This window comes from Carlito syrichta, unplaced genomic scaffold, assembly GCF_000164805.1.
Source record: "Carlito syrichta isolate Samal-C Ts95f unplaced genomic scaffold, Tarsius_syrichta-2.0.1 Scaffold310650, whole genome shotgun sequence".
Lineage (NCBI taxonomy): Eukaryota > Metazoa > Chordata > Mammalia > Primates > Tarsiidae > Carlito > Carlito syrichta.
Genome location: NW_007254746.1, coordinates 601,335 through 623,818, shown reverse-complemented (window position 1 = coordinate 623,818; position 22,484 = coordinate 601,335). Strand labels below are relative to the sequence as shown.

The 22,484-nt window shown below is 33.9% G+C and overlaps 1 protein-coding gene across 1 annotated transcript in view; it reads left to right on the top strand.

Moving 5' to 3' along the window:
- KIAA1109 (KIAA1109 ortholog) overlaps nucleotides 1–22,484 on the top strand; it is a 219,682-nt gene that overhangs the window by 35,366 nt on the left and 161,832 nt on the right. The window contains exons 13-21 of the mRNA XM_021717738.1: nucleotides 914–1,031; nucleotides 7,817–7,972; nucleotides 8,273–8,370; nucleotides 9,611–9,789; nucleotides 9,950–10,056; nucleotides 11,030–11,238; nucleotides 16,006–16,233; nucleotides 16,976–17,113; nucleotides 21,620–21,799. Of these exons, the coding sequence (XP_021573413.1) occupies nucleotides 914–1,031; nucleotides 7,817–7,972; nucleotides 8,273–8,370; nucleotides 9,611–9,789; nucleotides 9,950–10,056; nucleotides 11,030–11,238; nucleotides 16,006–16,233; nucleotides 16,976–17,113; nucleotides 21,620–21,799 (1,413 nt within the window). The remainder of the gene's footprint in view (nucleotides 1–913; nucleotides 1,032–7,816; nucleotides 7,973–8,272; nucleotides 8,371–9,610; nucleotides 9,790–9,949; nucleotides 10,057–11,029; nucleotides 11,239–16,005; nucleotides 16,234–16,975; nucleotides 17,114–21,619; nucleotides 21,800–22,484) is intronic.

Genomic DNA, 22,484 nt, shown 5'->3' with positions numbered 1-22,484 from the left:
CTAAGGGCTTATATAAGGTTATTTATTATTCCTTTTACTTGATGAGTAAGGTAAAAGGAAGAAAATTTTATTGATATCTTGGATTGTTTTATATTAGAAACAGAAAGAATATGAAAATACCCATGATTAAAATTGCAAATAGGGGACTCACTAATCAGGTTAATATTTCTGTTATCAGGGACAGCAGCAGTAGTAACAATAATAACCAAAGCCACTATATGAGTGGTTAAATATTCAGAGAAGATTCTTTTATATAAGATGGTATCATAAGGTCCTTGATTACTTGTCTTAATAAAGCATTTTATGCATGACATATATAAATAAGAGGGAAATTTTACAATTACCAAGAATATATAGAATGCTATAAATGTATATTAAACTGTCATGTTTAACATTTTAATGAATTCTTGAGTTGTTACTGATAAATAGTGTGGTGTGACAGTGGATAGTTCTATTCCTAGCAGGCAGTTTTTGCCTTTGTGGAAATGGTTTTTGCCTTTGTGGAAGTGCTGAGTTTTGCAGAAATACAAATGTCATGTGTGACAGTATGCACTGCACTCTACCATCCCTCACCCCAAGCCTCTCACTTAACAGATGAGGTTTAAAGAGAAATTAGAGATTTCGGTTGTCACTCCAGTGGTTTAGCTGGAATGCAGTGTCAAAACTGTTGTCTGATCTGTTGTTCTGAGTTTTTTTTACTACATCATGACTTAATATTTCAAGGAGCTGGATGTAGCCATGGATATTGACCTTCACCCACTGGAATATTAAAATCTCAGAGGCACTTCTGTTCACCTCAGTAGGAAAATACATTTTAATTACTCACCATTCTCTGTGTGACTTTATTTCTAATGCTGTTCACACAGTGTCATATTTTAAGGTCTAACATTTTTGCTTAACATTTGTTTTGCAGTTCCACATCAATGCTAGTTACCCTCGAATATGGAACATGCCACAGTCATGGCAGTGTGAATTAGAGGTTTATAAAGCCACCTACCACTTCATCTTTGCACAGAAGAACTTCTTTACAGGTAATTTTCTGATAAATATGAATATAGTGAGACTTTTCACAGTGAACTTGTTCACACTGAAAAAGTTTTATGTTTTAAGTTCAACATAGGGTATGATGATACAATTCTTTTATTTTTATTTTTGTCATTTTTTTTGTTGGGGGGTGAGTCAGGATTTTAGTTTGTTGCTAGACTGGAGTGCAGTTGCACAATCACAGCTCACTGCAACCCTGAACTCCTTGGCTCAAGCAGTCTTATCGTACCTGGGCTTAGAGACATGTGCCACCACGTCCAACTAACTTTTTAAAATGTTTTTGTAGAGACGAGGTCTCACTATGTTGCCTAGGCTGGTCTTGAACTCCGGGGCTCAAGTGGTCCTCTGCCTCACTCTCCAAAGTGCTGGAATTGCAGGTGTGAGCCACCATGCCCAACCAAAATGATGCAATTCATACTTTCTTTATTTTGGGCTGAGAATATCAAAGAGAAAGTTTAAATATAGACATTATGTGTTCTAACCTAAACAATAAAAATATAAATCCCAAATTGATATACTTTTATACTTTATTTTGGGCTGAGAATATCAAAGAGAAAGTTTAAATACAGGCATTATATCAAGAGAAAGTTTAAATATAGACATTATGTGTTCTAGCCTAAACAATAAAAATATAAATCCCAAATTGAACTTACAAGAAAATAAAACAACTCAATTTATGCCACTTTGTATCAGTCTAGGTGAAGGTAGGATGGGTACTATGAATTCATTTATCTCTCTTCCTGAATTAGGCATCAGCATGATTTCATTATTTTGTTTTAATTATTATAATCCACACCAGTATGCTCAAGTAACTAAATGTTATTTTTATATTTGGAGCCCCTACTTAATCTTTTCTATTGGCATGGATAATTGAGTTGGTGCTGTCACTAGTTGGAAAAAAATCCCTTTATTTCTTACACCATATTGTGATAACTATGCATACTTTGTAAGTATAAGAACATGTAGTCTTGGCCTGTGAATAACATAAACATTTTAACATAAAAATAGGTGGCATTTATTAACATTTCTCTAAAAAATTTAGCATCATAGAGTTGCTCTGATTTTCTGGTGTCAATGTCTACCCTACAGACATCTAGTCTTTGCTTGACTGCTTGCTACTTTTATCCATGCATCCATCCATACATCTTTCCTTCCTTCCTTCCTTCCTTCCTTCTTGCCTGCCTGCTTGCCTGCCTGCCTGCCTACCTACCTACCTACCTACCTACCTACCTACCTACCTACCTACTTACCTACCAGTCAGCCATAATTTACAAGCATCTAGTCTGTGGTGAGTACTGTTAGATATTTGAAGGTATAGTGGTGATTAAGGAATACACAGATAGTTTTATCCTGACAATACTACCAGCATAAGGTTGGCTAAATTACTTCATTGTTTATGTATCAGTTTCTCTGTTTGAGAAATAGAGAATATTTCTACCTTAATTTTGCTATCGATAGAGTTTTGACCTTTTACTGCACTATGTTTTACTATAAGGCTTTTATATTTGTTTTCTGGTTTGCCTGGGAACCTTGGGGACTAGATAGAGTGTGTCTACTTTCCCGGAGTTAGCAGCTTCTTCTCCAGGGCTTGAACTAGTGTTCCAGCGGTACAAATTTTGACAAGAATCCTAGGCAAGTTAAGCTTTTGCAAGTTAAACTTGAGCACTGAATGAGCGCTTCTCAGTTCAAATTTATGAAAAAAGTAATATTTAAAACTTTTAGTGTGTATTATGTGTCTCACTCTGTCCTAAGCAGTTTGCACATATACAATTGTTGAATCCTCACAGTAACTCAAAGATAAGCATTATTACTATTTTCCTTTCTTTACAGATGAGGAAAATGAGTTACAGAGAGGTGAGCAATGTGTCCAGGGTTATACAACTAGGAATCTAGTTGAGTTAGAATTTCAACTCAAGTCATCTGGCTCAAGAGTCTGTTTTATTACGTTACTGAGCTCTTTTGACTGTAGTCTTTTCCTTCTCACTTAAGATTTTATAGTTTTTAACTTTGCTAATCTTTAAAAATAAATACCCATTTTCAAGTATTTAATTCTTCACATTTTTCCTCCAGACATTTCAGACTCTTGTAGTGCTAAGAATAGCTGCAGTAGAAGTATACATTCTTTTTTTTTTTTTTTTTTTTAATTGGATTCTCACTCTGTTGCCTAGGCTGGAGGGCAGTGGCATGCTCATGGCCACCACAGCCTCGACCTACTGGGCTCAGGCTATCCTTCTGCCTCAGCTTTCCAAGAAGCTGGAACTACAGGAATGCGCCACCATACCCAGTTAATTTTTTCATTTATTGTAGAGATGAGGTCTCACCAAGTTGCCAGATCTGATTTCTAACCCATGAACTCAGGTGATCCTCTCACCTTGGCCTCCCAAAGTGCTGGAATTTTAGGCATGAGCCACCGCGCCTGGCCAGAAGTATATATTCTTTATAGTTTTAAAATTTTATTTTGTAGTAGCACTTTCATTTGAATTGAGTATTATAGTAGTTACTCATAAACAGTAAAGTTTGGATTTTCTGAAGGACAACTGATTTTTCCATGTATTATTTTATTTCTCTAACTCTAATTTTTATGCTTTATCTATTGAAATTCACTCTTTTCCCCCCCAAGATTTATATGAAGAAAATTTTTAAAACAGAAAGGTAAAAAAATAAAAATAATCACCATTTAAGTTTTCATCTCTAGATTTAACAGCTGTAACATTTAGTCATATTCTGCTATTTTTAGAAGGCAGAGCATAACAGACAACTCTAGAGTTCTTTTAAAACTTATCCTCTAAAAAGGATGGTGACTAGAGAGTAATATTAGTTTAGAGTTAGAGTGGACACACTTGATCATAGGGTTTGAGTTGCTTTCTCTGTTGGCAGCATTATATAGAAAAGAAATCATATGTATATTATGTGAGGGAATGCCTGGTATTCCTCAACAGCCATTCTCATGCCACATATTAGTAAGGCAGAATTATTCTTAAGAGAATTCAATGTGGGACAAAGATAGTTGTATAATAAATAGCCTCAGGAGTGAACACTATAAAACAAAGGCAGAAACTGGAGCCTCTTCTGGGGATAATGAAATTGACTTAGATTTGCTCTGATAAGGAGGAAAAGAAAATAATTATATTGCAAGGCTGCAGTACCAATTAATTGACATTTTATAGGGTGTTTGCGTAAAAACTTAATTATAAAGTGAGTCATTGGTATGTGTTTTCACACTAACATTTAGTTTGCCTTATTAATGATGTTTTAATTTGTCTTACAAATGAGTAAGACAGTCATCAAGAAAGTCTTCCTTTCTCTAATCAGATTATTGGATAAGACTGTATGGTAATGAAAACAGCTTTTTTGTTTAAAGAGAAAGAATATTAAAATGGTTGTTGAGACTCTTATAAAAAAGTATTTTGTCACCATAGTTTTCAATATTTATTAGTAAAGATACTATAGAAGCTGGTAGGGAAACTATTTTACAGAATGCTGCGTTGAAATTTTTAATAAGTTATTAGAGAAAATATTAATAAAATTTATTACAATATAAATTGCCTAATAACTTTATAAAATTAAACTTGTTTCCTGAGTTAAGTAGTAGATAATTAGCAAATATATCATGATCTTTTAACTAATGAAAGTGTAAAGTAGATAAAATGCAACCGGTATGCGTTGTCTCATATAAATAATTTATTCCAAACAAACATTAAATATGATCTCTGCCCTCACTCATGGGCATTTCTTATTTTGTACTGTTTGTTAGTCTCAAGTACATTGGCACATGTACTAGAACAGACAAATGAAATAATACCAGACAATATATAGAGAGAGTGCAGGTGTATGTTGTAAAGCTAACAAATGTGTATAAGGGTTGAGTGCAGAGGAAATCATTATCATCTGAAGGTATTCAAAGAAAATAAAGAAGCAAATTAAAGTCTGAAATGGTGTTTGTAAATGGACTCAGTAATATTAACTAAGATTTGCGTAACTAATCTTGCCATTTACAAAGCATGTTCACTTATATTATCTTCATATAACTCTAAAATGAGAAAGCTGTTATTAGTGCCTTGAGCTTACAATGAGGAACTTGAGTCATAGAAACTTTGCATGACTTGGGTAAACTCATCAAGCTAGTGAGTGGAAGAGACATTTAAGAACTGTGGACCTGTTTTCTCTGTAGTATCTTGCTGGCATTAAAGATGGTTGGAGTTTTTCCTTAGCAGAGAGGATGTGAAAGACAGGATTAATTTTGGACGGAGTAAGTAGTTTGGCTAAAAATGCTGAGGTATAAATGTTATGAGTGAGTCAAGTGAGGAAGTCAGCCTGGTGAATGATGAATTTCTACTGTGGAGTTGATTAATTCCAGAGATAATTTTTGGATATTTCCGATGTGCTAGACTCTATGCTAAAGAGTAAAGTTAGAAAAGCTAGTTAGGTAGAGTGGCACTTAGAAATAAAGATTTGAAGTAAACTTACATGTTATAAAATATGATGAACCACTGTGATTTCTTGTTAAATGAAATAAAAATGTATTTAAAGTAAATTTGATAAGTAGAATTTTCCTTTCTCTATTAATAGAATAGATTAATAGTCGTGTGTATTTTATCATCTGATTAATACAAATTTAATATTGATAATTGAGATTAAATGTATTTTTTTGCCATTTTAGTAACATAGGACTTTCTCTGGTATATATGTGACAGCTTCTGTACATGGCAGCTAAATTTTAAATAGGTTCATGTGATATGTAAGATAAGCCTACTCTGAGTTCATCGTTGAATGTAATATTTTTCTTTTTTTTTTTTTTGAGTTGGAGTCTCACTCTGTCGCCCAGACTGGAGTGCAGTGGCCGCTCCCGGCCACCGCAGCCTCGACCTGCTGGGCTCCGGCGATCCTTCCGCCTCAGCCTTCCAAGTAGCCGGAATTACAGCATGCGCTACCACACCCGGCTGATTTTTTGATTTATTGTAGAGATGAGGTCTCGCTGCCCAGGCGGGTCTCGAACCCGCGGGCTCAGGCAGTCCACTCACCTCAGCCTCCCAAAGGCGCGGGATTACAGGCTGAGCCACCAAGCCCGGCTTGTAATATTTTTCAAAGATCCCCTTTAAAATTCAAAAAAATTACTTGAAATATTTTATTGTTTTTACCTTTAATTGTCTTTAGACTATCTTCAATAATAAATGTTGCTTACCATTTGTAGAGTACTTACCCTGTTCCAGTTACTTTGTTAAAATATCACACAGGTATCTCAGTTCTCATTATAAATCTGTTAAGTTGTTCTCATTTTGTAAAAGAGAAAACTGAAAGCATTGAAGTCAGCCTTTTCAATATTACAGAGCCAGAAAACTGGTAAAGCCAGAATTTAAACCCAGGACTGTCTGGTGCCAGTCTGTGTTATAACAATACTGCTTCCAGTTGTTTCACTTCCTCTCTCTCTGACACACACACTGAGTTCTAGTTCCATATGCATGGCACTGTGTTATGTACTGTGAGTATACAAAGATGAATTTGGCACTTCTAGGAAGACACTTTGGGAGTATAAAATGCATGTAAGCAGTATGGAAACCAGAAGATAAAGTTATGGAAATGACTATTGGAGATCAGAGCTAATATCTTTATATATAGAGTATTTGTTTAGTGAGACTAAAAAATTAAAGTATCAAAGTATAAGTAGACTATATGAGCACAGTTTTAAAAAGTAAGTTAAACATACAATGAATCAGCAATCGAAAAAGATGAATGATTTTAAGTTACAAGAAGGTCAAGTCTGTGTTTCCTTCATCACCGTAGCTCCAGTGTATAGAACAGAGTCTAGCACACAGTAGGCACTCAGTAGTTAGTTGCTTAATGAATAAAGCAACATTAAAAAATGTTCATCTGTGTTTTGTAATTAGAAATTCAGTGAAATTGAGGTACTCTTTTTCAGTTATCAGATATTAAGTAACACAAAAACAATAAAAAAGAGACATAGGTAGAAAGAAATATAATTCTGGAGAGGGTACAATGAGATAGATAGTGAAGCATGCATTTCTGGTAGCATAAATGGTTTCACTTCTCTTGGGAAGCAATTCTTTAATTCAAAGTAGTCTTGAAAAAAATTCCTAAATTTTGGCCCAGCATGTCTACTTCTGGAAACTATACTGACAAAGTAATCCTGGATATATAAAATATCTTGTGCAGAAATAGGTATTGCATGGTAATATCATATATAACACAAATATTTGGAAAAAATCTAAATAGCCAACTATAGAAAATGGTTATGTAAGTCCTGGCAGGTCTCATGAGTAATTTGTTTTGCAAAATTTTTGTAAATATGTGTGTGATAGCATGAAAAAATATTTGAGTTGAATGAAAAAAGCAATACATAAAACACACACACACACACACACACACACACACACACACACACACACACACAGGTACAGAAGTCCATTTAGAAAAATAACTAGAAGAAGATATCGCCACACTGTAGGCTATTTGGGTAGTGGAATATTGGGTGATATTTTTTCTCTTTATTTTCTTTAAAAGCAGTAATTTCTTTAAAAATAATAGATATATTAAATACATAAATTTTTTCTTATTTGGAACTGTGTTTAGTAAGTAGGCATCTGTTTACTGTCAAATTATTTAACTACATCCTAATCATCTTTTAACTAGTTCAGTATAAAAGTTCTTTAGTTACAAAAGAAAAATTCATTTTTGATTGGTGTAAGAATCTGTGTATTTTGTTTTCTGAATTTCAGTTAACTTTACCTTTTATCCTCTACCCCAATAATTTTAGATTTAATTCAAGACTGGTCTAGTGATAGTGCTCCAGACATTTTTTCATTTGTTCCGTATACATGGAATTTTAAAATTATGTTTCATCAATTTGAAATGATTTGGGCTGCTAATCAACACAATTGGATTGACTGTTCCACAAAACAACAGGAAAATGGTAAGAAATTTGAAGAGTAGGTTAAGTATTCTGCTCATTAAGACAAATGCTGATGAAGAAAACTGGTATTGATTTTGTAGTTTTAAACTAGATACTAGAAGTCATTTTCCACTCATTATCTTGTGAGCCTCTCAGAGACTATTTCAGAGTTTGTATTGGACTAAATATATTATCTTGAATTTAATTTTGTTTAGGTGTGAATTTTAGGCAATTTTATAATTTAAGGCAATTTTATAATTTAAATTTTATTGACATTAAAAGTAAATTTACCTTTTTTCCCTTTTTTTTTTTTTTTTTTAGTGTATTTGGCAGCCTGTGGGGAAACACTAAACATTGATTTTTCTTTGCCTTTTACGGACTTTGTTCCAGCCACATGTAATACCAAGTTCTCTTTAAGAGTATGTATAATTGGATGCATTGTTTATTCTACAAGGTTTATTAGTAAGTTTGATTTCCCAAAGCTTATATTTACTTTGTCCTGTTCAACCTATTGCCACTTTAAGGTATTTTAGTTTTCCTCCATCTTTTACTAACTTTAGTGACTTAGAGTTTCTGCTCTTTTCTTTTTGTAATTAGCTGCCCCTAAGAAATTGGGCAATACAAAAAAATCTCTTAAACTGATTATTTTTTTAAAGCTCACTTCTGATCTCTGTGGCTATTCTATTTGTTCGTTTAAGAAAGCTCTAATGTTTACTAGTTTGTGAACTCATGCTACACTTCCCTATATTTGATTCCCGATTGTAACCATGGCCTCAAGGAATGACCACAAGCACCTTTCTTCCTTTTATCTGAAAACCAGATCCTATGTTCTTCTCCTAAGCTCAGAATTTTACGAAACACTTAGTTTTAGAGTATGGGTAATTAGTAGTAATTGCAATGGTAGTAATTAATAGTAGTTATGGAGGTAAAAATAGTAACAACTATAGAAGCAGCTAACATTTATTAAGCATTTTCTGTATGCTATATAGAATCTGTTCGGTGTACATTATGTAATAACTCATTTAATTCTCAGAACAACCCTCTTGAGGTTAGATGCTAATATCAGCATTTCAAAATTAGAAAACTGAGGAGCAGAGTTGATGTCACTTGTCATGTGAGGTGCCGGGCAGTGCAGCCTAGGGTTTCATTCTTTTAACCATCGTACTGTGCTGCTTGTTAGGAAACTAGTCGTCAGAATGAACAAAGAAAATGCTTGCAAGGAAGTGATATACCCATCTTAATTTATTAAAAGCCAGTTGAAGAAGCAAGACTTACAAGACTGAAAGGAGACTGTACTATTTTTAAAAATTAATAAAAATACTGAACATATTCTACCAGAGCTTGTATTATAGAGGTATTTTTCTAAAACTGAAGTTTATATAATGAAATCTGTGGTTACCCATGGAAGAAAATCTTATCACTTTTATGTAAAAACTATGCTGTTCTTTTTTCTTTATTTTTCAATCCAGATTTTGTTTTGGTCAACGTAAAATCTTACTCCAGTTATTTACCTCAGTGTTTAATGTAAACTCTGCCATTTAAAATTTGTTTTTAATTTCAAATTTACTTTCAAGATTGTTATGGATAGGTTTGGCTGTAAATAATAACCTATTTATGCACTGATTTTATTACTTTGGGATAATATAAATTATCTTTTAGGGAGAAGATGTTGATCTTCATTTGTTTCTACCAGATTGTCACCCTAGTAAATATTCATTATTTATGCTGGTAAAAAATTGCCACCCAAATAAGATGATTCATGATACTGGTATTCCTGCTGAATGTCAGAGTGGCCAGAAAACAGTTAAGCCAAAATGGCGCAATGTTACTCAGGAAAAGTGAGTACATTAAATTAGTAACTTAACCATTTTGCGCTTAGATGTGAATAAATTATTCCTCCTTCAAAAAATAATAATAAAATTTGATTATCTGGAACAGGCCTATGTACAATGAAAGGAATCAGTACTTGACTAGAAACTTGTTTTTTACTCTTCAAAGGGCTGGCTGGGTTGAATGCTGGACTGTCCCAAGTGTCATGCTTACAATTGATTATACATGGCATCCAATTTATCCACAAAAAGCAGATGAACAGCTAAAACAATCATGTAAGTGTTTTTATAAGTAATTTGTGCTTTGAAACAGCTGCTGTTATGATTGATAATCAACACAGATACAAAGAAAGAAAAAGAATTTGGAACTGCATTTATTTTTCTGACATAGTAGTATAAATTTATACTCTTTTAAATATTTTGCATTAATCATAGCTAATTTTTGAGCATTTACTATGTATCAAATACTGGGCTAAGCAGTTTCCTGGCTTTCATTATCTCATTTAATCTGTACAACAACTCTATGAGAAAGATATTATTATTATCCTCATGTTAGAGTTTAGGAAATATGTTCAGAGAAGATAAGTGATTTTCTCAAAGTCTGCCAATCTAAAAGTAGCAGAGCTGGATTATGAAACAAGGTTATATGAATCTATATAGTTAAGTTAATCTATAGTTTGTGAAATGTTAGTTTCTTTAAATGCATTTTGACAACTATCACATAATTTAGTTTCCTGAAGGTAATTTGCCTTATTACCTGGGTCCATAAAGGAATTAGAGTCAAGTGATGTTTTCTTTGTATTTTTCCAGTGAATTAAGTTTCAAAGAAGGGTCTTCATAGTTGTTAATATGTAGGGTGACTTGATTATGTCACACTATATTTGAAAGCTATTTATGTGCAAACAACTTTGTAGTTTAATGCCCAAGTTTAGTTAAGGCCTAGTTATGACCCAAATTTATACTGCAGGGACTCAGTGAGAATGTTGTTTATGTTAACAGCAACTTTTCGTTGATTCTATGCATTCTGATTTATGTATTTCTCTCCATATTTCAATTAAATTTATTCTTTACCTACTTTCTTAATTATTGGTCTTTCATGTCTATTTTCATTATATACATTATGTAAGGGTTAGTTGATTTCATATTTACAAAGTAAAATTTCTTAGTGATTATTTCCTTGAAGAACTTCTAAGAGATCATTTTCCCCCTCCCTCAAACATTAATACTTTTTTCCCTCAATTTATTCCAGTGTCAGAAATGGAAGAGACAATGCTGTCTGTATTGAGGCCATCCCAGAAAGCATCAGACAGAGTTGTTTCTTCTCCCTCTCCTTCTTCACGCCCACCTGTTGATCCCTCAGAACTTCCACCTGATAAACTTCATGTAGAAATGGAACTTTCTCCAGATTCTCAGATAACTCTTTATGGACCTCTATTAAATGCTTTTTTGTGTATAAAGGTATGATTTTTAAAAAGAACTCATATTTTTAAACATAAAGCAGTTACAATTGAATTTTTAAAATGAGACCATTTTAAATAGCCATTTAAAGTTTTGAGGATATATTATGTATGTTGACTGGACTTGCAATGCTAGACTCAATTATAAAATTATTTATTTAAAATAGTACTCTTTTGTTTTTTGAGTTGCAGTCTCACTCTGTCGCCCAGACTGGAGTGCAGTGTCCGCTCCCGGCCACCGCAGCCTCGCCTGCTGGGCTCTGGCGATCCTTCCGCCTCAGCCTTCCGAGTAGCCGGAATTACAGGCATGTGCTACCACGCCCGGCTGATTTTTTGATTTATTGTAGAGTGAGGTCTCGCTGCCCAGGTGGGTCTCGAACCTGCGGGCTCAGGCAATCCACTCACCTCAGCCTCCCAAAGGCGCGGGATTACAGGCTGAGCCACTGAGCCCGGCTTAAAATAGTACTCTTAAGTTCAGCATTTACTTGAGCATTTAGTCTGTTCTAGGAACTTAGAACATAGAGCTGGTTACAGAGGTAAAGATGATAATAGCATCTTTTCTCAAGGAGGTAAGCTAAAGAGATAGCTAGAAGGATAGATATATGGACAAATTTTTAACACATTCTAAGTAACATAGCAGTAGAAGTACAGCTTATTATCTGAGAGTATTGGATAACAGGAAAAGTCTATTTGAAGTGGATCTATTAAAAACAGATGATAGTATTTTTAAAATTGAAGGAAATATATAAAAATACGTTTATCACAGGGCATGTCAAATTTAGGTTCTAAATGAATATGTACTACTTTTTAGAACAAAGAATGAATCAAGTTTTGGTGCATTTTTATCTAATTTTTTCTACTGAAATTGTGTGATTACACAGTGTGATAGCACTTTACGGTTGATATCTGTAGCATGCTTATGAAGAGAGGCTATATTTGAGGACTTACTTCATTTGTTTTTTTAGAGATCACTCTTACTCTTTTGATTTTCAAATATTCCTTTTAAAATGTTCCACACAAATCATTTTTAAAAAATCCAATCCTCTTTCAATGGGCAGCACGATTGGTTCCATGTTTTTGCTATTGTGAACAATGCTGCAATAAACATGTGTGTGCAGGTGTCTTTTTCATAGAGTGATTTGAGTTCCTCTGGGTATATTCTCAGTAGGGAGATTGTGGGGTCATATGGAAGATCGATTTTTAGATCTTTTGGGAATTGCCATACTGTTTTCCACAGGGGTAGTACTAGTTTACACTCCCACCAACTGTGTAGAAATACCCCCCATCCTCTCCAGCATCTGATGTTTATGCTTCCTTTCATAAGGAATTTATGTAACTCTAAGTTTCTGTTGTTTGCCTACCAGAAAGCTTAGTGTCATGCTGAGATAAAAGTGTTATTTTATCATAAAATCCCTCTCTATTTTTGTTTGTTTGTTTTAATATGTAACTTGTATTCTACTTGATATTGGTGTTAGAACTTTAAAATGTGACATTTAGGTATTACAGTTTTTAAATATAATATATTAATATAACATGAAATTTTCTTTTTCATGTATATTCATATATATATAAAAGAAGAAAATTAAGGGAATGTGAAAATTCATGTAACTGGGATTGTGTTTTTTTAGTTATCAGAATTAAACATCAATAAATTACAAAGGATAAACTGGGGAAAAAAGAATCACTCTATATTTGTTTGACTGTATACGAAAAACTGATTTCTAAAATCCGTAAAAGAAACTGCACTTGGCATTATCATTATAAATAATTCTAAGAAGAATATATACTGAACATGCATTAAAATTTTTGAGTACATTTTATGGAGACGGGAGGTCTTCTGCAGATGTAGACAGTATAGCAACTCTGTTAGCCCAAAGTCATTTCAGTCATATTAAAACTTTATCCTTTCTTCTGTTGTGGGCATAGGTTGAATAATAATATCAGTTATATTACTTTTCAGAATTGACTTCTCTTAGTTTTACTACATTTTTTGTTGAAAGAAATCTTAGTGATAGCATGTCATTGCTAGCAAATAGTAACTGAATTAATAATAGTTTTAATATTCTCAAACAGAAGCCTGGGTATTAATTTTCCTTTTTTTAGAAAAATGTAATTTTGGAACCAGTACTTGTAGGCATTTCCTCTGTCTCTCTGTGATTTTACTAGTTATCATTTTTTAACCTGTTGTTGTTAATTCTTTTTTTCTCTTTTTTGAGAAATGCCTGTCATTAGATAAGCATACATTTTTAGCTGGGAAAAATATGACTGCCTTCTGTTACTTGAAGTAGGTTAATTTCAGAGAACTCTTAAATAAATTGAAATGTAGCTTATCATTCTTAAATTGAAACAAGCTACAACTTGATAAAATAATATATTTTCCCAGTTCTGTGGGTCAATATTGTTCGGAATTTATTGTAAAGATCTTTTAATTTTGCATGCTACCCACCATGAAATGGAAATTTTATTTGCAGTTATCTGTATACATATATTAGTCTTAAAGTATTGTAAAAGTTTGCCATAATATATTATCACTTGCCTTATACTTTAATCAGCCTTTTGGTAATTTTTAAAATTTTTTTAGTGAATTCTTAAGAAATTAACTCATATATTGGAATTCACATATTTAGGAAAAAGAAACCTTAAATCACACAACCAGCATTAAACATTTTACATTATGCTAAGCTTTTAAGGGAATTATAATTTTGAAAGTACAATTTTTGATAATATTCAATAGGTACATTAACTCATAAAAAGATACCTAGTATTTCATAACTTCTTTAAAACATAGTCACTGACACATTTAATAAAAATTAGCAGATGTCCTCTACTATATTGGACATTTGCTGTTCCCGAGAGAATTTGATTTGAATTGGTTCTATCTCAGATAATTAAAAGGAGATTGGCAAATTGAACATTAGGCCCAAGAGAATTTTTTTTAATTATAATAATCTACAGGAATCTGCATTTTTTTAAAATTAAAGACCATAAGGGACTATGAGAATTTTTTTTTTTTTAAATAAGAGATTTGTAGGTTAGAATTATAACTCAGCTAAAACGGGTGCTGATAGCTTTTGTTGGTAAATGTTAGCATGTTGAAAGCTAAAACCATGGATAGTGCTCACTCATAAGCAGACCCTGAATGTTTACCATAATACGATAAGAAAGGAATTGCTGCTAGCGGGATACTGTTGGGGTGAGGATACAATATCAGTAAGTGTACCTGGTCTCAAACTAAGCAAAGTGGAGATTAAAGGGAGACCCAGACTTTACCTGTACAATGTCCACTTGTATACCTAATCCTGAATTGTACCCTACATCTTTAAAAAAAAACAAAAAAACAAAAACATGGATAGTGTATGTTGTTGACTCCTTTGATCAGCTGTTGGGAGGGAAGGTGGGGTTGAGGTAAAGTTGGGAGGGAAGGTGGGGTTGAGGTAAAGTTTGGAGACCATCTGCAGATGAAATCGCCAGAGGAGTTTTTCCATTTTGCATCTTATTCTGGGCTCCGTGCCTACTGCAATCCTGCTGAACCAACCTCCAGAATTGGGATGGCATGTGTATTTTGAAAAGGCTTCCCAAATGATCTAAGGGAGAACTACTGTTCTGAATACTTTTAGGGTTTTTAAGGTTGGTCAAACTTAATTAGACATTTATGTTTAGTTTTTAAAATTTAACGTTGGAATTTAGGATATAATCTGATGTTTATTTACCTTTATATTTGTGCTTACATTTGTCCATGCTTCAAGATTATATTACAAGGACAGTTATCAACACTTGAAGCAAGTATTAAGTTGTATCTGTTGTATTTAAGAGGTAGACAACAGTAGAGAATAGAAGGAAAAGCACTGATTTTGTGAATCGGTAGATTTGAGATACTAATTAGTTGTATGACTTTAAGTCCTTCAACATCCTTTCCTATGAAAGGATATTATGGCCTAATGGTATATAACCCTAGCCAGAAAATAATTTTGTCAGTAACTAAATTGCAGAGTAAACCAAAATACTGACTTGGTTCTAATGTTTAGCAGGTATAGCAACAGTGTTAACAGGAATATTTAACAATTTTTGTTTACTATTGACAGATCAAATAGACAAAATTAAAATTTAGAATCAATGGGAAGGAAAAATCAAAATTAAATTTAAATTCTGATAGAAAATGAATCAGAATATTAAAAAGTTGAAACGCTACTGCATAAAAAAACCAGGATGAACTATGTGAAAGGAAGTTTTGGGAACTATTGATAAAACATTTTATCAGTAAGCGAAACTGGGCATTTTTATTAAAGTTGCTGCAACATTCCTGACAGATATTTCAACAGGAATATTTGAATTTTAGTTTTTACCTAATTGGATTTGGCTAAATTGATTTTCAGTGAATTGGCTTGCCTTCCCCAAAGGATGTCCCCAAGTATTGCCTCAGAACTCTGAGAAGCATAGATTGAAAACTTGAACCACACAAATCTTCATAGGTCTCTTCGAGGGCCTACATTGCAAATTTTTGCTGTAATTGGGGGTAATGTCATCAAGTTTTACTATAAACTTCTGTGACTTTTTGTGGTTTTTTGTTACAAAACATTTATTTGCTAAGTAGCTATGTGTATGTCTTAAATATATATGTCCTTTTTTATTTCATGGAAATAGACCTGATACTTTTTTTAAAAAATATATGCTATGTTAGGGAAATGCATAGTTTACAAATTTGGGACTCATAGGTGAAAATTTACTGTTTCTCTTTTGATAGCAGTTTGTTTTTTCTTAATATTTGTAGGAAAACTACTTTGGAGAAGATGACATGTATATAGATTTTGAAGAGGTTATTTCAAGTCCTGTTCTGTCACTGTCTACATCATCCAGCTCTGGGTGGACTGCTGTTGGAATGGAAAATGACAAAAAGGAAAATGAAAGTTCAGCCAAGTCAATTCACCCACTTACCTTGCGTCCTTGGGATATTACTGTACTTGTTAATTTATACAAAGTTCATGGGCGTCTTCCTGTTGTAAGTGTTCACATATCAAATAGTCTTGAGTGTATTATGACATCCACCTGACATAGGAAACTGTGTGTATGTGTGCACTCATGCAGCACACAATTCCAAAAGAAAAAAATCAGACTCAAAAGCTTCTGAATTTATTTTTTTACTGTAATAAAGATAACGATCCTTGATAATTTTACTTTCTAATTTTCTTCTTTCACTTTAACTCCTTCTTGACTGCTTTGTGTAACTTGAGGATATTGTATAAAGACATTGAGTTGTTTGGTTTATAATTAGCCTGTTGGATAGCTTTTATGTCCAGACCCCAGACCAGTTTGGGGCCTTGTGGTGGACTTTTAGAAAATCAAGTTTCAGGCTTGACCCTGGAAATTAAATTACACAGTGGATCCAGCACAGTATCCTGGTTTACTCTAAGGTTTGGCATGTAATGTCATTATATTGTCCCAAGTATCCAAGGACTTTGGAACAGTGCCAGATAGGGGAGTAGCTGGTCCTAGAGCATTTTGCTGCTTCCTGATTCTATGTCATGGACCTAGGATCACACAGTAGAGAAGTCACCTCTGATGCTTAGTGTAGCTAATGTCCTTACAGGAGTACAGAATAATTATTTTTTACACTAAGCACTGTTTCTCATTTTGAAAATTCAGGTTCTCTTAATCATGATAAAAGTAATTATTATTTTCTTATACTTTCTTACTCTTTACTTTTTTCTATATCCTGATTATCATTTTTTGTTTCACTGTAGCATGGAACTGCTGATGGTCCTGAATGCCCTACAGCTTTCTTGGAAAGACTATGTTTTGAAATGAAAAAAGGATTTAGAGAGACCATGTTACAACTTATCCTGTCACCCCTGAATGTATTTGTCAGTGATAACTATCAGGTAATGTGAAAGTGAGATATGGTAGAGACCTAGAAATTTACTGTTAATATTTATGAAGTAAAAACAATGTGTTAGATTTTGTGCATGTAATATGTAACTCTTTAATTAGAGACTCCTAACAATATTTAGAAGTTCTGTATGTTATGTCTATATGTATGAGAGATGATAAAATAATCTTTTTATTTTTTGCTGCTCCTTGTTTACTCCCTATTTGTGTGATCCCAATGATCTTGTATGTCTTTTGTTTTTACTAATGGAAATAGATACTTTCTTATATACTTTAGGAGGATAAATATATATAAAATGACTGTTCATAGAATCTATGGAAAATTATAACATAAGTATTAATATTAACCCAGTACCACAGAATTTCAAAACCTGCATATCTACACGGTCAGTGATTTATTCTCATTAATCTAACATACTTATGAGATACTTTTAAAATTCTTTCAACATACTTCTGAGCCTCTTTTGGAAGACACACAATGATATTCATCAAGTGAGAATTTATTAAGTTCCAAGGAAGATTATAACTTTTTTATTATTATTATTATTATTATTATTATTATTAGAGTTGGAGTCTCACTCCGTCGCCCAGGCTATAGTACAGTGGCATGCTCATGGCTACCCCAGTGTCAACCTGCTGGGCTTAGGCAATCCTGCCTCAGCCTTCCAAGTAGCCGGAAGGTGTGCGCTGCCACGCCCAGCTAATTTTTTGATTTATTGTAGAGATGAAGGCTCACCAAGTTGCGCAGGCTTTTCTTGAACCCATGGGCTCAGGCAATCCTTTCATCTTGGCCTCCCAAAGTGCTGGGATTACAGGCTTGAGCCAGTTCACGTGGCCTATTATTATTTTTTTAAGTGTCAAATGACTTTTCTGGGCACCTACCACTGCTTTAGGGCCCTTCCCTACTTCTGTCAAGTTCTGTGATTTAGAAATACAAACAGATTTTCCTATAAGGCAATAGAAGATTATAAATGGGAAGATGAATCTGGCACCCCAGAATCACCAATGGCTGATCATTTTTTCATGGATTATATATTTCTTCATGGAATTTTAATTTATTTTTTCATATATATTTATTTGTCATAGATAAGATCACAATAGCCAAGACTTAACACTTAATATGTGCTAGACATTGTTTTTGTTTTGCTACAGAATGTGTGTTTCTTACTTTAAACTTTTATTTTGAAATAATTATAGATTCACAGGAAGTTGCAAAGATAGTACAGAGCCTGTGTGTGCCCTTCACCCGTTTTTCTCATGGTATAATTGTTTTATATAATTATGGTACAGTATCAAAGCAAGGAAATTGACACTGGTACAATTATTTTATCACATGTGGATTCATGTAACCATCACCAAAATGAAGAAACAGAACTGTTCTATTATCACACATTATTTGAACTTGCCACAGAAACAACCATAAATCCTTTGCCCTCTCTAGAATTAATGGGTCATTAGAATTTTTTTTTTTTAATTTTGAAAGTCAGGTGTATGGAAAGGAAGCCTATCTCTTTTTTTAGCCTATTGAGGAAATTAACAAAGGTAAAAGGGAAAAATCTCTTTTTATGGATGAGTTCTGAGAATCTTAGATGTATATCTCTGGTTTCTTATGAGTACCCAGTAGGACTTTAACTTTTATCTTAATGCACTTTCAAAAGGCTTTTCTAGACATAAAAAACACTTTGTTGAGCTCATTATGAAGTCTCATATTAACTCTTATTATAAAGGTATGGTAAACATAAAGAGAGACTGAATTATAAAGTATGATTTATTTGGGGATCAGAGAAGGAGTTCATAGAGTGACGATGTGAAAGTGGTAGTATAAGTACTGGTGATATTCTTTTTCCCTAGATGATTAGTAATTTATCTCCCCCCAAAAAAGTATCCTCTTGGAATTTGCTTAACTACTTAACTTTTGTACATTTATAGTGTTGGCATGACTATTCTTAAGACATTTTTTTGTTTGGCTTATACTATCTAATGTCCTTTCATGGTGTGAGACTTCATCCTCTGTCTATTCCCAAGGTTAAAATCTAGGTCACTCACCTGTAGTTTAGTTTTGGTACCATTAGTCTTAATTCAGGGCTTCAAGGCGAAGGACCTAAGGTAAAGGATGAATTGATATGTCCCACCTGTGAAACTACATACTTTTCACAGTTCTGGAGGGTCAGAGTCCTGAATCAAGGTGTTGGCAGGACCACACTCTCTGCTATGGGGGGATTTCCTTCCTTGCCTGTTCCTGGGTCTGATGGTTGCCAGCAATCCTTGGCATTCCTTGGCTTGCAGATGCATCACTTAGATTGCCGCCTCCACTTCAATGGCATTCTCTTTGTGTGTCCAGATTTTTTCTCTTCTTACAGGGACATCAGTCGTATTGATTATGGTCTACCCTAATTCACTGTGACCTTATCATAACATGATTACATCTGCAAAAATTGCATTTCCAAAAGAGATCACATTCACAGGTTGCAGGACTTCGGATTTTAATGTATCCCTTTGGGGGATGCTCTTCAACCCATAATATGATGCAAGCCGTAATAAAATTTAGAATATAATCCTTATTATATACCACGTAGACTGCATCTTAGGACAGGCCAAGCTCTGCATCTATTTTTAAGCTAAAAAATTTAATAAAAATTGATACTGAGAATTGTTATTATTATTAATTTTATTTTTATTTTTTGAGTTGGAGTCTCACTCTGTCACCCGGGCTGAAGTATAGTGGCATGCTCATGGCCACCCTAGTGTCAACCTGCTGGGTTCTGGCAATCCTTCCGCCTTAGCCTTCCAAGTAGCTGGAGCTACAGGTGTGCTCTACGATGCCCAGCTAATTTTTTTTTTAATTGTAGAGATGAGGTCTCGCCAAGTTGCCTGGGCTGGTCTCGAACCCTCAGGCTCAGGCAATCCACTTGCCTTGGCCTCCCAAAGTGCTGAGATCACCAGCTGAGCCACTGAGCCCGGCTGATACTGAGAATTATTGAATCTCAGTGCCATAAGAGAACTTTATTGATCATTCTCCCCAATTTCCTGAAGTAAAAGGTAAGGAAACAAATGTTGGGAGAAGTTAGATGATTTTATATAAAGTCACATAGCTTGAATGAAAATGAAAAATTATATCAGAAGAGCTTATGAAACTATTATTGTCACAGTTTGACATTTTCTTTTAAAACTTCTTATGAGTTAGATTAGCTCTTATCCTTAATTTTTTTTTTTTTTTTAATTTTAAGAATGTGTTTCCCAAGCTGTCTTGAAACCAAGGAACATTGACCCTATGAGTTGGTCTATACACATATGAAGAGGACTGCCATAGTAAAGTTAGGTTGAGAAATATCTGTGAACTATCTCAATGTGTACTGGTATGTGGAAGGCTCTGAAAACACTTGTTGTGTGGTCAGTCAGCAGCATCTACTTTGTTTGGTCATTCTGTTAGGTGCATTGAGGTACTTGGGGAACAAGACAGAAATGATGCTTACTTTACTGAACCTGGTGAGAAGATACATATCTAGGAAATAAGAATTGAGATAAATTCAAGCGTAAAAGTACTGTAGTGCTTTGGTAGTATGTAAAGGTCTGGAGACAAGAACATGATGAAATTTGTATTTCTAAATGATTTCTGTGGTTGTTGGTAGAGTTTGGAGTAGAGAAGTGTAAAAGTGAATGCTGGGAAAACTTGCTGAGGTCCTGACAAGAGAGAATACTCTTTGGACGAAGATATAGCAGTGAAGATGGTAGAAAGTCAATGCATTTGTGAGCTTGGAAGGTAGATTCACTAGAAATTGGCAACTGACGGGTGGGGCATTTCCAAGTTATTTGATTCTGTGTTCCTAATAATGTTCTGTACAACGAGTGTTCCGTGGAATACTTTGTTTTCAGACATATCCTTTATCTCTCTGAATGTGTGTTAGAAATTTTCTCTTTGAAATATATGCTGCTTTTTAGCAGTCAGTTTTCCCCATGAGAGAAAACTGTCCTTCCTGTATTTACATAGTCCTCAGAATCTATATGTACATTGACTTTCCCCCAGTTCTTTATTTAATGGTCTTTGTTCTTCCCTGTTATCCTACCTTGTTTTTAATATTTTAATCTCATGATTCCTAGCTTTTCTACAAAAGATTGGCCTCTTGCATTCCCTATCAGTTAAAGTACTACTACTGTAGTTTCTTTTTTATTCATAAGGGCATTTACCAATCAGAGGTCTGTACATGTTTTAGGACCTAGATATCTTACTTTGTAGTTGGACTCTCATAGCTATTGTCACTAAAGAAGCTTAACTCAGACTACTTCTGTAGGTCCAAGGCTGTTTTAGGAACTTGTAGATTCTGAAGTCTTATTTCCCAGCTAGCATGATTTTTTTTGTTCATCTCTGCAGAGAGATGGAAACCAGAACTTTTAATATGATTTTTTTGTACTTCTTTTAAAGATTTGGGGTACAACTCAGGATTGGAAATTATAATGCGATTTTCTTGTACTTCTTACAATCTCATTATTATTGTTTTCAGCAGCGACCCCCTGTGGATGAAGTACTCAGGGAAGGTCACATCAATTTGTCAGGTCTTCAGTTGAGAGCACATGCTATGTTCTCAGCAGAAGGTCTACCTTTAGGAAGTGATTCCTTGGAGTATGCATGGTTAATTGATGTGCAGGCTGGAAGCATTACAGCTAAGGTCACAGCACCACAGGTATGATTTTCCGAGTACTATCTCCTGTTTTATTTTCTCTCTCCTTTCTTTACCTACCTTCCTAAGACTAACTTGTATGCCTGTTTGAACATTCATTGCATTTCCACTGATGGTATTCTAGTGGAAGCCATTCTTGCCATTTAGAATTTTCTTAGCTATAGATGAGTCAGAAACAAGTTTTACTTTTCCAAATTACATGTAATTGATGGATGTAATGTGATGTAGTTCTGTATAATACTTTCAAAAATTCAAGACTTTCCTTGGGAAAAACTCAGAATGATAACTGTTCTGGAAATCAAGTTAGTATATTATTAAAATTATATTAATTGACTCACCACTGTTGGAACAAACTGGTTTTTCTAGTATGTGGAATGATTTTCTAAGAACTTTCTTGTATATTTTTAAATGGGTTTTGAAAGTAACCTTTATGATGCTAAGGATTAGGTAGCATAGTTCTTTCCTTGTCGTGTCCCAAAGCAAGATAACATTATTTGTACCTGCTATTAATAATGTATATACTTATTTAAAAAAATAAAAATGAATTTACAGGTAAGTAAATCTGACCTAGAATGCTAGGTATAGTCCTTCTGGATAAATTCCACCCTCATCCATCCCACTTAATCCTTAGAAAGCTCAAAGACTTTAAGGCTTATTTAGTTCTAATTGACAATTAACGTTTAGTTGA